This window comes from Eutrigla gurnardus (genome assembly GCF_963514095.1).
Source record: "Eutrigla gurnardus genome assembly, chromosome: 2".
In the NCBI taxonomy this organism is placed as follows: Eukaryota; Metazoa; Chordata; class Actinopteri; order Perciformes; family Triglidae; genus Eutrigla; species Eutrigla gurnardus.
This window is the reverse complement of record NC_139916.1, coordinates 6,902,855-6,917,135: the sequence shown is the minus strand read 5'-3', so window position 1 is coordinate 6,917,135 and position 14,281 is coordinate 6,902,855. Positions and strand designations below refer to the sequence as shown.

At 43.0% G+C, this 14,281-nt stretch overlaps 1 protein-coding gene across 1 annotated transcript in view; it reads right to left on the bottom strand.

The window, feature by feature from the left end:
* The window catches only part of LOC311031905 (guanine nucleotide-binding protein G(i) subunit alpha-2), a 28,556-nt gene extending 14,666 nt beyond the window's left edge, over window positions 1-13,890 (bottom strand). Inside the window, exon 1 of the mRNA XM_084038471.1 lies at window positions 13,267-13,890. Coding sequence (XP_083894597.1) covers window positions 13,267-13,384 — 118 coding nt within the window. The 5' untranslated portion in view covers window positions 13,385-13,890. The remainder of the gene's footprint in view (window positions 1-13,266) is intronic.
* Between the last annotated feature and the right edge of the window lie 391 nt (window positions 13,891-14,281).

Genomic DNA, 14,281 nt, shown 5'->3' with positions numbered 1-14,281 from the left:
TGAGAACTAACGTGAGTGCCTTTAAATTAATGAATATTCTTAACTTTGCATTTACAGTTTGGCAACTAGGAGCAAACTGAATAGCGACATTTGTAATGGAGGCGTAACATTTACAGTGTTGGATGTAAATAACGTTGAACCTGAAAAGCATTCAGTGATCAGTGAAGTGGTCAGTCTGGACCAAAGCAGTGGACCAACATTAACATTCTTAAAACCTACAAATCTGCAGTTTGGAGAGACTTACTGCAGCTGACATCCATTCTGCTATTTGAAAACAATATCCCAGCATCCTAGGGAGGACTATGTTCCTCTTCTCTGTGTCAAACATATGCCATCTATTGTCTAAGTGAGTCACGGGGCCGGCTGTGACTCGATTCCTCCTTCGCTCTCTGCTGGTGTCACGGCTGCTCACATCCAACCAGCTTTTACGGTCATTTAAAAAGGTTAACATCCTCTGGGCGTTGATGACACCGAGCAGAATACACCACAATGATGCCGTCGCTATTTACAGTCTTGACGCAGTGAGTACCGAGGGAGATGACTGACAGGAGCAGACATGAGTAAATATGTTTGGAGGCGCAGTTTTCTTCCTGAGCCATAATCTGGTCATAGAGTATCTGATGGATAGAGATCTGTAGGAGGGAACATATTCGGATATGGGGTTGGAGTCCAATAATCGGAATCATAATCAGTCAATTAAAAACAAACTCAAAAAGCTTACCCGAAGTACCTTTTCTGAAGACAATGATAGGTCACAGTTATTATGTGCAAACAACATGCAGCAGTGCTGACAGAGCAACAGTGTTTATTAAATAAAATAAAAGACATTTACAAGACAAAACGTTAAAAGTTGATGATGGATATAGGCAAAGCTCACTGAATCAGTGGAGCACTGTACGTTAAAGGAAAGTCAATTTGAGTTTGTTTTGTTTTTTGTTTTAAATAGGAAAATTGACAAAAACTGAAATCCCTAATTTTTAAGGCAACAAAAGACACTGTGCACTACAATACATCACATCAATACAGCATCATAGAACGCACAGCGTCTGTATTTACAAGGGGATTGAAAATCTTGGTACATTTTCCTCAGCGGTGTCGACCCAAACAAACCTAAAAGGAGAGAGAAGGCTGGAAATGCATTCATTGGGTTGCCAGGTCACACACACACACACGCACACGCACACACACACACACACACACACACACACACACACACACACACACACACACACACACACACATAATCGTAAGATTGAGGACAAACTTTACTATTCTTAGGTTATTGTGACCTAAATCCTTTAGGTGAGACGTTTAGTTCACCGTTTACATCAGGCTCTGTGTGTTTGTGGAAGTGTCTACAGGTAATACATGGAACACACTGGATTCCCGTCCTTTGCCCTCCGTCAGCAGGCTGTTTTTAACAAAATCCGCTTTTCCTCGCAGACTAAAATCACCCTTTCTCTACCCTGCTTTTTAGTAGCCTGGAGATAGCAGCATTCTTTGAATTATTTCATGAAGCTGCTCCACAGATTCAGCAGCCAAGAGAACACAGACCTAGATTAGCTTGCTGTCTCACTACATGCAGGCTGACTGTCTACAGACTAGCATCAGTAACACAGGTGTTTCCCCCCTCCCTCCAACCCTTTCCACATGCAGAATGGGAAATGACGGAGGAATTTTACATGGCTGGATACGGTGCAGTACGTGATCGCCTAGAGTGGAAAAGTAGGTCATCAGCCTCACGGAGCAGCGGAGCTTCACTTGCTCTGCAGTGGAGTGTGTGCTTGGCTGCACAGCGAAGGTGAACCCGCATTTCATCCCGTTTCATGTGTTATCATCAACACAACCATGTTTACGTGACCAAAATGCTTAATATATATTCTCCTGTCAAAATGGCTTAAGAGCATCCGGAAGCTACTGCAGTCAAAAACAATGCAGCGCATGAAGCAGAACATGATGTGTCGGTCAACAGATTGTAACTGCTTTTCAGATTCCCGGTGCCTTAAATCCCCAGATTCACTTCTGCGGCGACCAATCAGCAAAGCTGGGTGTGCGTTTCAAAGACTCGTGTCTCACGCCGTCTGGAGAAAAAGAGCATCGGGGGAGAAACAACACAAGGAAGTGGAAGCTCCATCTGATGCATTCGACTCAAGCTCCCTGAGAGCGCCAGACAGCGGTCGGAACATGACATCCGGACACTTATGCGATGCCATCAATCACCGCTGCCTGAGGAAGATTGCTGAGCTCACATGAGGATTACAGCAGAGACACACTCCATTACAGCTTTTAATAAGAGAAGCAAGCGTGCGTTTCCTTTTAATCCTTTTAGGCCTCGTTGCATCCTTCAGCACCATCAGCCATCCTGCCTTAAATCAATGCATGTAAGCAGTGGGTGTCTCCATCCAGTACAACCTTAACCAGATGCGTAGTATACTAATATACAGCGCTGCATCATGACAACAACCCACCATTAGGCCACTATAAGCCACACAGACAATGACATGCTAGCGGTACAAATAGCCTTGGCACTGTCCTTGGTGCTGAGGAGTTTCCTCTAGTCTTCAAAACAATCGACTATGCTTCAGAACTCAGAGATCAACATCTTTCCATTGGACAAAGCATTGATCTTTTTTATTTTATTACAAACTCACCATAAAAAAATGTGATTAAAGTCATTAATCGGATTAAATGGGTTAGTCTTTGTCAACTTTCTTTACAGGATATAACTCGGAAGTGATTTGATGGCAGTGAAAATGTTTTTGAATGGCAGAATCTTCTATTAGATAAAAAAAACAAAAACAATCCGCAGTCATTGGAAATGTTTGGATCACACAAGTCAGAAACAATCCTGTAATGTAAATATCCAAATAATATGAGTGCAGCCTAATCCTAATCTGCAACCAAGCAGAAATACTGTTTTTAAACAGGATGAATACACAAAAGAAAAAGCAGCTGCACAGTGTTCAAATGTCGATTTTAAGTGTGAATGTCGGCGTTCTCAATTAACCTTTAAACGATTTGGTACAGCTGAGATGCAACTGCATTAGCACACACACTCGTTAACAGCCTGTTCCAAAACATGGTATAAATAGCATCAGCAATGTCCTTGGCATGCAACCACATTCCTGTTAAACACATTCCTTCATCACGTTGGGCGTAAAACACATTATTTCATCGCTTTTCATGGATTTGAGTATATTTAAGCTGACAGCGCTGTGCCTTTGTTCTCATTTCTTTCAATATGTAAGTGAGCAATGTTTTTTGTATTTATGGTGTGCAGGTTCCTTTTTTTACATTACATTCATCCAACTCGTGACACTTGGACGACAAAGTGAAAAAGCTATAGTAAGACCTAGATAAATAAAACTTCTTACAATTAAAACACATTTCATTCTAATCAGTAAATTATGTATTCTCATCTCAAAAATTAAGAAAAAAAGCACCGTTATTAAAAAAACTTTAAGGCTTTCTTCATGACTATGAAGACTGTTTAAGGATTTGTGGTTTCATTGATTATCTGTTATGATTGGAAGCATTGCGTCCAAAGAGGAGGAATTCTGCCTTGATTTAAATTCTGGATTCAGATAAAATATTCAATAACAGGATTCATGTTGAGCCGGTTCCACACAGTATGTGACGGGTTGTCGTGTGTATTAGGCATCACATAAAATACGTACCAATCACCGGGGTGATTTAGAACCAAATCAATATACGCAGCCTTAATTGAATCTGTATTAATTACACCACCAAGTGAGGGCATATTGATCACACGTCACATGCAGGAAGAGAAAAGCTGTTAATTCTGCAAAGTTCAAATAAGCGGGCAATGGAAAAAAGAAAGATGTTGGTCTCGGTTAAACTTTTTTTTTTATCACAGCATGAAAGCCAGATAGAGCAGATTAATATGTCAACTCAGATCATAGACAGAGCCGATAAAAGTCAGACTAGACTGGAGCCCCGCTGAGAAATTGTCCGCAAGCTACTTTAGAACCATAAAGTCCGAACATAGTCCGGCTCGTTGAGACCCGACATCATCCTGGTCTCTGAGACCACCAGGCAGCTGAGAAGAGAGCCGAGTACAAGGAGCTGGTGGGAAATAAGGAAGGACTTCTTTATAGAGATGCTGCCTCCTCTTCTTTAAGAAACATTGGCAAATACACACATTGACTATTTCACAAAAGGCGTCGTCGGTGGTGTAGTACAGCAAGAGGGTCCTGGGTTCGACTCCCGGTCGGTTTCCTTCTGTGTGGAGTTTGCATGTTCTCCCCGTGTAAGCGTGGGTTCTCTCAGGGTTCTCCGGCTTCCTCCCACAGTCCAAAGACATGCAGGATGGAGATAGGTTCATAGGTTCCTGTGATGGACTGGCGTCCCCGTCCTGGCGAACCCTGCCTTCCCCCAGTGACAGCTGGGATCGCCCCCCCGCGACCCTGAATACAGGATAAAGCGGTAGACGATGGATGGACAAAAAGGTGTCGCCTGCATGTCAAGAAGCATACTTCACCCCGCCGTGACATACAAGTTCACAAATGTCTAGAACTCCATAAATCCTGGCTGCCAGTCCTCAAAACAATGTCATCTCTTTATCCAACGCCGCTTCTCTGTTCCTGAGCACAGCTAGGGGAAATTCAGGAAAGCCTGCGTGAAATACAGACATCATGGCGAAGAGTATGAAATTCATAGCTTTCCCTCTGGGCTAATCAATCCGTGATTCTTCGCACATCCTACCGCCACAGCTGGTGTTTGCCCAGCAGACATATTGCTTATGCGCTCCCACATTCCTGGGTTTCTGCACTACTGTCATGTCAGCTTGTGTTCCAGAGACGACACCGGGAGTATCGGGCAGCTGCTAACGTGTTGGAGGGGGATCCCGGAGAACCATCCTGCATTTTTATTGGCACACCAGAACTTTGTTTACTCAATTCCATGTTTGGGTGTTCGGATGAATGTTGATAGCTTTGGTTGGCCGAGGAACACACAATCTTGCGGTGCAAAATTGTGATTCAAAACCAGGAGGCCTTTTCAAATTTAAGAGCAGTAAAATACTTCCTGGTGATACAGAGCTTCATCTTTGAGAGAGAGAATACAACAGTGGCGAGCGGTGACCGTTTACTGTGGTCATGCTGAAGTGTCAATACCATGCGCGCCCGTGGGGGGGCATTATATTTTTTAATAAAAAATATAATATGGTTAGTGGAAACAGCTTGTAGTGATCACGTTGGTCCAGAGTACATTTGATCACTATAAGCGGTTGATTACTAAAACCGAATTGTTATTACAGTATTTCACTTATTTTTTTATGGAGAACATCATCTAAATGCCAGTTGTATAGTTTTTCAATGAGAAAAATTTAACGAAACGGTCGTCAGCGCGATCCTCTCATCAGCTCCAAACTCACCCGTCTGCACCTCAATCACAGACCACAGCTGGTTTTCCGCACAGCATTTACAGTAACTCACTGACACGTCTCAGATCAGTAGGCGTTGCTGCCGGTGTGTTTTTAAAACGAACTAGGCTAGTAGCGCCGCAGATTTCTCATTCCCCACCTTGTTTGACTGAGAGTGTTTCGAGATGGTTTTCATGAATGAACAGGCAATATGTCGCTGTCAGACCGGATCGTTTGACGGGAGGGGGGTCGGCTAGCTAGTTATTTATGTTTCTCATACGTGCTAGCTTGAAAGTGACGGACGAAATTCTTTGCAGTCTTTGTGATATTTACTTCAGGAGTAGGCCGACCACTTGAAATTATAGCTTTCTTTTCCTCAAAAGGTCTCCGCGAAAACGGCACTGAACGGAAAGCCTGAATATAATTAATATTTTCAGCCATTTTGACCAGGCTACACAATGAATGAACCACTGACAGTTTCCCGCTGAACAATTCAAACAAGTCATTTTTGCGCATGCGCGTTGGCAGATAAGCTGCTTCACTGACAGCTTTTTTGCCATTCAAAATGCTCATCTACAGTAAACACAGCCTTTAGCAGTAACTCTACTAGTCGGTGTCACAGTGCGCATGCGCGAAACAAGCTGTCAGCTTTCCAGCTTTTCGCAAGCAAAACGGGACAGATTAGGCACGGATTTAAGACCAAAACAGTAAAACTAAGGTATTGTATAATTGAACACACTGCCAGATTAATATTTTCAATTATTTTTATTGAAGGGCTTGGGCATGCACTGCATTTATAGCTTATTATGACCGCTCGCCCATGGAATACAAGTATGTGCTTCTGTGTATTTGTATGAGACACCTGACAGCTCATCTGTTAACTTCACACAGCGGTTTTCATGAAATTCCCGCGTGGCCATGAGCTGCTGCGTGTTGCACCAGCTGTTTGGCTGATATGAGAGAAAAATGCGCTTTTGTCAGTTTTATTTGAAATAGTGATTTAGTTTAAACATCCTCTGTGTATGCCTTCAAAATGACCTGTCACACTCACAAATACCTCTACTGACCACCTCATGCTGTAGGCAATCTGCTGTACTAGTGTTTCACTACTGTGACTTCAACCCATCATATGAGATCAATGAACTAGTAACTGGATTCCTGAGTTGCTTGCGGTAAAAGACCTGACATAAACAAATCTGTTAATGAATGTAAGCTGATAAAACAAGCATTTATAAAAACTCAGCGAAACTTTTTCATACTCTCGCGTGAAAATCGCGTCACGGCATCGGCTGGGTAAACACGGAAGTGGCGTCTACGCTGCGCTAGCGTTAGTAGCCGAGGATAGAAGCTATCAGGCAAGTGTTCTTTTAAATAAACTCCTGGTGTACTTACAAACTTTCAAATGCCTCGTTTTGTGAGTACAGACCCTATGTGTACTACTGCAGAAGTTTGGTAACATTCCATGCATTATTAGTGGGGTAATTTAAGAGATATACAAGATGTACCATAGCGCTAGTACTAAGCCATTCGGCTGATAGCGGCACTCTTGACCAATGCTGACCATCGCTAAAAATGCTTCCGAAGGCTGGATGTCATGATGGAAATTACCTCGGGTGCATTTTACTTCGAACCATCACTTTAAGAAGAATATTTTGGTAATTATCGGGAAAATATCATGAATTGCATTTTTTTGGGGCTGGGATTTTGGTGACATGACATTTGTATACTGCCCCATGCCTATTCAGATCACAACCGGTTGGTGCTCACAAATGTATATCTTCATAAATGTGAAAATAGAATAGCGGGTTTGCCAGCTGATCAGAGGTGTATGACAGGAAAAGAATAATCCATCTACCGAAACCTTCATTTTAATCCTTTTCTTGGCAAAACATCAACATCTGTTAGTTCTGTGTTAACTTGTTCATATAAAACATCTCTCTTAAAAATCTCAACTAGCAGTAAGTGTTGACCTGTTTTACATTCAAATTTATTCACTGAAAGCATTTCAGCACCTGCTGTTTTTTTGTTTTTTTTGCAGAATGAAAAGAATGAAACATGTTTGAATGTATCATTCAGTAGGAATATAACCATGGCAACCAGGCAGAGAGGAATTAAGACTGGTTCATTTTGTTCCACTGAATTTCAACAGAACTACTGAATACAACCATGATGACACTTTCCCATCTGAGGACTTTTCCTGTCCAAATATACGCACCAAAAAAAAAAAAAAACCTAGAGGGAAACCCAGATTTTACAGGATTTACATAGCAAAGAAATGAGGCTTCTACAGTGTAAATGTGTAAACTGATTATTTGCAGTTGCTTTAACCTAAAAAAAACACACACACACACACACACACACACACACACACTATGTTGCAGGTGCTGCCAGTGTTTCTGCAGATGACACCAGTTAAATCCCATCGCCCACACATTGCTTCTGGCAATGCAATCCCTGCCTTTACATAAGTCACATCCTGCCTTGGCGTGTGCCTCATCGTAGCGTTGCCATTCTGGAGATTAATGGACGAGCTACGTCGCAGCTCTCGCCCTAGTGAGACTTATCTTTGCCTCTATATACTATAATCATAACTCTGCCAGGATTCAACTTCCAGCCAAGTCAATGAGCGACCTTTGATGTTGACATACGGAGCTTCACCGTGATGCACTCTGGGCCACTGTTCATAAATGCCACGATCATAAATGTGCTGAATGTACACGGATGCTGAGCAGACATTTCAAACAGCATCTGGTAGATTTTCAGACCTTTCAGCAGCTGGTGAGGTAGGTATTATAAGCTAATGCTAAAAGTGTTATCAGGAAAAGAGGGTCTTCAACAAGCAGCAGGTGCTTTTTGACTGAGTGGTCACGTTGTTCTGCAGTCCTCACCGCTCTCACAACATGAATCTGGAAAGACGATGGAAGTGGAAGTCAACATGGCGTTCTGTTGGGAGATGCAATGACTCGAAAGAAATTAAGAGTAGAAGAGCTATGGAAGTCCCCGAGCCACTCGGCTCATTTACGAAGGAATAATCGTAAAACTTAATTAGTTAATTGCTGAATTACTACCCAAATTAACGTCGGATTTGGAGAGAACCAAAGTTCATGGCCTCATACGACAACAGTCTGTCCCCCAACGGCATGTCACCACTTCTGCAGAATGTGGGAAATATTACGGTTCCACCTTAACGATATCATCTGGCACATTTAGGCGGGAGCCAGATAGATGGTGTAATATACTCGCCCGGTCGCCGGTCTCCCTCTGGACCAACCGGGCCGCTCGGAAAGGAAAGACGGCCAAAGGACGTGTGATGGAGACAGAGAGAGATTATTATTGCTCTCCGGCTCAGGAGGTTCTCATTGTACCGCTGAAAAAGATTCCAGTAACAATGAGTCTGGGGATGTTCGGGGAGAGGTGCATGAATCAAAGTTGATCACTCTGACATTTCACGTGGCCACTGCCCTTTGAAGTGTTCTGAAATCTGTTCCTGCTGCCATTTCTTACTCCTACGCCCATTTTTCAGAGTGAGAGTAAATCATCTGCAGAGGCAACACTGTTTAAACAGGGAAAAAAGCTCCTGTTTCATCATGCTGTTTACAGTCTGAGGCCCTCAGTCGCTACAGATTATATGCAAGAAGGATATCAGTTAATGCACACTGCAAAAATATGATTAAAGTATTTCATTTGGATGATGTCAAACTTGCCAAATTGATCATTCCGTTTATCACTTATCACAGAATTTGCTGCTTTCATTCGTCTTAATCTGTAAAATAAAAAGATTTTGGCCAGTTAACAATTTGAGGACGTCACCTTAGAAATGAGGACGAGATGTGCATTCTTCAACATTTTCTAGAGACTGAACTATGAATACATTAGTTAGCAAAATAGCATATTAATCAATCATTATCTTAAGTGTTTTTTTTTTTTATGGCTGTGTGAATGTACTCAAGATCTTCCTTTATTTATAACTTCTGCCAACACAGATTACGTCCCCGTCAACTCAGGTTTTTAGATTCTCTTCATAAATATAGAATTTGCTCACATGAGCTGACAAAATGTCTTTTCTGAGTCAAAAATTATAAAATCATATTTCCATTTCATTTGGCCTGATTTCCCCCCCCCCCCCCCCCCCCCCGGGTAATTGCATGGATTTATAAATACCTTGAGCAAAGCCTCGTTCCTCCTTTCTTCTCTTCCTCCATCTATTATCTCTACCTCTCATCCTTTATCTCCCTCTCAACCCTCCGTCGTTCTCTGCAAAAACCAATTAAGAGGTCTTACACGTCCCGAGTTACACCCAGCAGCCCCGCTGTACGTCTGCCCTGTTTGGCGTCACGTGTAACGAATGTGGGTGGATTGATGTTGAAACAGGTAACGTCTCGGTCCCAACAGGACTCCCGCTGTTCACGTACGAGAGCGGCGGAATATTAAAAGACAGGGAAAGAGATAAAAGAAGCATCCTAAATTATAAATGGGGGGGGCGGATAATGGAAATGTGTTTGAAACATGAAAGATAGGAAAGGATCAGGTCTATCCATCTATCCATCTATCTAACTGTCTGTCGTTCTGTCTGTTGTTCTGTCTGTCTATCCATCCATCCATCTAGAGAGAGAGATATGACAGATGCCTCTGCTTCTTCGCCCAACGTGAACCTGACACAACCATTCTTTGGTGCTGCTAGCAGAAATAATCTGCATCAGGGGATTAAAGGGACGTTGTTTGTTTTCTTCACACAGAAACCTCACCAATCACTCGTGTCGTCAGTGAAGTGCAAACATCCAAATTGAAGTAAAAACTGCAATCGTAAGTGAGGCTGCATTGAGCGTCCACTTTCTGCTCGCTCAGCACATGAATATACATTCACCGAGGATTTAGTGGTTTTCAGCGTAGACGTGACTAACGGTGCCTAAGTGTATTCTTCCAGGTTTGTGGGTCTTTGTGATGCAGTGAGTGAGTCTCACCCTGAGCCCTCCTGTCACGACATGAGTCATGTCTGTGAAGCACTATCATTATTGTCTGCCTGGGGTGAGAATTAGAGGAAAGCTCCAGTGGAGGCTCATTTAAAGGAGGGTTCAATGGAAAGAAGTAGGAAAAAATAGAACTATATTGCCACTTTCTGGGTGAAAATGTCTGACGGAACATCGGAAACATAATTAAGCAACATGACATTTCCCTGATTACAACATGACACTAATTGGATATCACTTATGTGACAGACAATAGATACTTCAATCAATCTTTTTTTTAGCTAAATATGATCTTATTGATTTGAATGGTAATACTACTACTGTAATACTTAATTACAGCAGTATTACATTCACTTCTCTGGACAGAAAATACTGCAAATGTTGCATCACAATCCATGCGTTCTAAAGATACAATGGTAGTAATACAATATTTATAATAGTGAGATTTACATTTTCTGGAATTATTTGTTCTTCAGAATGAAGAAATTCATGTGAACCCGAACATACACCTTTGAATGGGCTGTTAACTTAAACTTTATTTATTTACATAGCACCTTTCATACAAAATTGCAATACAAGGCGCTTAACAATGCAATTAAAATACAACAATACAAGAAAATACATGAAAATAAATAAATAAACAATAACAATAATAAATAAATACATAAATAAATAATAAGGTCTATGTCATAACTTTTTAGAGTTATTAATGAGGAATCAACTGGGAAATATGGATGTTAAACTCATTCTAGTTTAGTATGTTTAGTATATTTACACACGTGTATACTTCTTTACATTCCACGCACCGGTCTTCACTTCCCCGAGATGTTGCATCACAGACTCGTGCAACATGAGTTTTTGTTCCGGCGCCTGATAACGACGTCTGGTCGGTTGAGCGTGGCGCAACATGGTGAAATCACTGCTTTCTTACGACACTGGAAGGGGCCGAGGGGAGAGTTTCCTCCGAACCTGTCAACTTCCTTTTTGAGCCCCGTGCTGAAATACAGCTTAATGTACGATCCCAGCCCGTTAGAGGATGCGTGGAAGCTCTTTATATCCGGGAACAGTTTAACTAAATGTTCACAAACGTCATTCTCCGCCACATAATTGGATTCTGATATCCCTAGGCTGACAATTACCACAAGCTGTGACATAAATCGGACTCCGAAGGAAGTATTCTGGTTGCTTTTTCACTTTGCAACCTGAACATCACCGAGGCAAAGATAGAACATACTCATTCTGCAAGAAGAAGAAAAAAAGAAGGGGAGAAAATAAATCTACGTGGCCGAATGCCGTAAAGCCGTTAACAGATTTTGATGGACCCGTTCATGCTTCAGTGGCTGCCCTCAAGTGACTCGCCTTCTCTTTGTCAGAACAAGTCGGTGTCTTCTCCGACAGAAACGAGACAAATACACAATAAGTCTTGTCCTCAGCTCAGCCTTAACGTGGCAATAGAAGGGTTTTATGCTTTGCCTTATCATTAGCAAGTACAAAATGTAATGCCTATAGAATATTGAGATTGATTCTTCATGAGCTTGGCCAACAGGTGAGATCTCCCAGGAAAATTAATTTACTTGACGTACAGCACAGAAGGAAGCACGTCAACCATTGCACAACCAAAAGAAATGCTCAAAAAATACCTAAATATATCGAAATCTCAAGCTTTATCAAATACTTCCGAACTAAACAGACTTCCAAGATGTCATGCTAGTCAGCATCCTCCGTCATCACTGCATGAATGCGTGTGAATGTTGACATCAACTGTCACCTTAAACTTGGCAACGGCTGAGCCGAGGGCTTGCAGCTAACAGCGCTAACGGTACAAACTGCGGTGAACGTGCTGACAGATAACCGTGTTCAACTGAGGGAAAACCAGAGCACGCTCACGTTTGGAAACGTGCAATAAAACATGCACGCGTATGTTGACAAAGAACGTAGACACTCTCATAACAACACACACGGCGGGACAGCGAGTTCATTCTCTGCTCAGGTACACGCAGTATAGCATTACATATCAAATAGATGTGAGCTGCTAAACTCCGTTGATTGCACCTTGAAAAAGTGTCCGAGTGTGAAGAAGAGCGGAGTGAGAGCGCCGACAGACACTTTTTGACCTTTCGGAAATAACATGATAATAATGACCTAAGAACATATCGTATAAAAACCACGGCGGCACAAGGACATTTATGTTTTTCACCATCAGCCCTTTCGAAGATTTTCTGACTGATAATTCATGACCCAGCATGTTTCTAGCCAAAACACATCAAAGCCACCAGCAATCCTGCAGCACCTACCTGGACCCTGACACAGCAGGAAGACCCCTGTACACACACACACACACACACACACACACACACACACACACACACACACACTCCTTGAGTTTTAGACAGCATTCCAGGTCAGTTTACAGGGGGGTGTGTTTGGAGTGTTTATCCATTTAACTGTTGTTGTTGTTTGTGTGCTGAAGTGTGAACCCAGTTTACCTTTAGTCATAATCCACGTTTGTTATATTGAATTCAACTTCCTGGGCAAAACGCCAGCTCAGAGCTCCCTGCGGCTGTGGTTCACGTTGACATGATGAGATCTGACTTCTCTCTCCAGGAATATGGACTCTTGTGTTGGCTAATTAATAACACGACGACATGCTGTGTTCCAGGATGACAATTGGAAGCTGTGAGCACCAAAAATCACCTCTTTTCTGTGCTGATGCAGGCCCCTCGGCTATGGGAGAAACTCTATAGCTGCTTGATGGCAATGTTAGATCAGATGCTTGGTCTCACCAAACTTTATTTCCACTTGCACCATAGTTTCCCCCTCCATGTTTTATTCATATTTATTGATTTTTAATATTTCGTATGCGGTGCTCAGGTGGATTCAGTGTGGAGATGTTTCAGTTAATAAGCTTTGACCTACCCAATAGAAGCAGTTTCACTTCTCTGGCTGCCTTCTCTCCGTCCTCCCGGAGGTTCTTGTCGATCATCTTTGACCTCTCCGCGGCAGCCTTATCCTCGGCGCTCACCGTGCAACCCATGGCTCCGAACGCTGGGGCGCACCGACCACTTGCGCAAAAAGAAGGCTTCAGCGCTGCTGGCCTCGGCGTGCCTGTCAGTGCCAAGAATAACGATGGAGCAGCTCCTGCGTCCAGCAGCCGCCTTCCGGAGAGGAAAACGACTTTTTTTTTTTTTTTTTTTTTTTTACTCCACGAGTAAAGTAAGCCAAATGTCCCGCTTCTCCCGTCCAGGTATAGGAGCTCAAAGATGAAAAATCAAATCATTTGGCGTTTTTTTTTTTTTTTTACCACCGCGGGTCCATGTCGTCCCTGCAAGCCTTCCCCGGATGCCTGTGCTCGCTGCTCCGCTGCTTCGCTCGTCTCGTCGGCCTCGGGTGAAAGCGGCGCGTCGCTCGGACTGCTGCAGTGCTTCTCGACGCTCCTCGGTTGTCCTCCTCCTCCTCCTCACACGGTCGGAAAGTGGCCGAACGGTCGCGGCGACGTCACTTGGACAACTTGTCGCGATAGTCCAATTAGAGCAGGTGCGCTCTCCGCGGCAGCTCGTGCGCGCGAGGCAGCGAGCGAGGCGGGAATTCAGGAGTGCGGCGTGCAGACTGCAGTGGGCGCTATGCCCAGAAACACACACACACACACACACACACACACACACACACACACACACACACACACACACACACACACACACACACACACACACACTGTATTTGCGACGATGCATGACGGGGTTTAAAATGAGTCTTTGAGTTAATGAAGTAGCCTAACTACCACATAATCAGGCCGATAGAAGAGTTGGTTGACAGCGTCCTCTAGTGGGCATACATAAATATGCTCTCTGGTAGCTTACTGGGCCTTGTAGCCGTGAAGACACGTTGATAATAAATAATACCTATATTTATACAACTCTTTTCAGACCAGAAA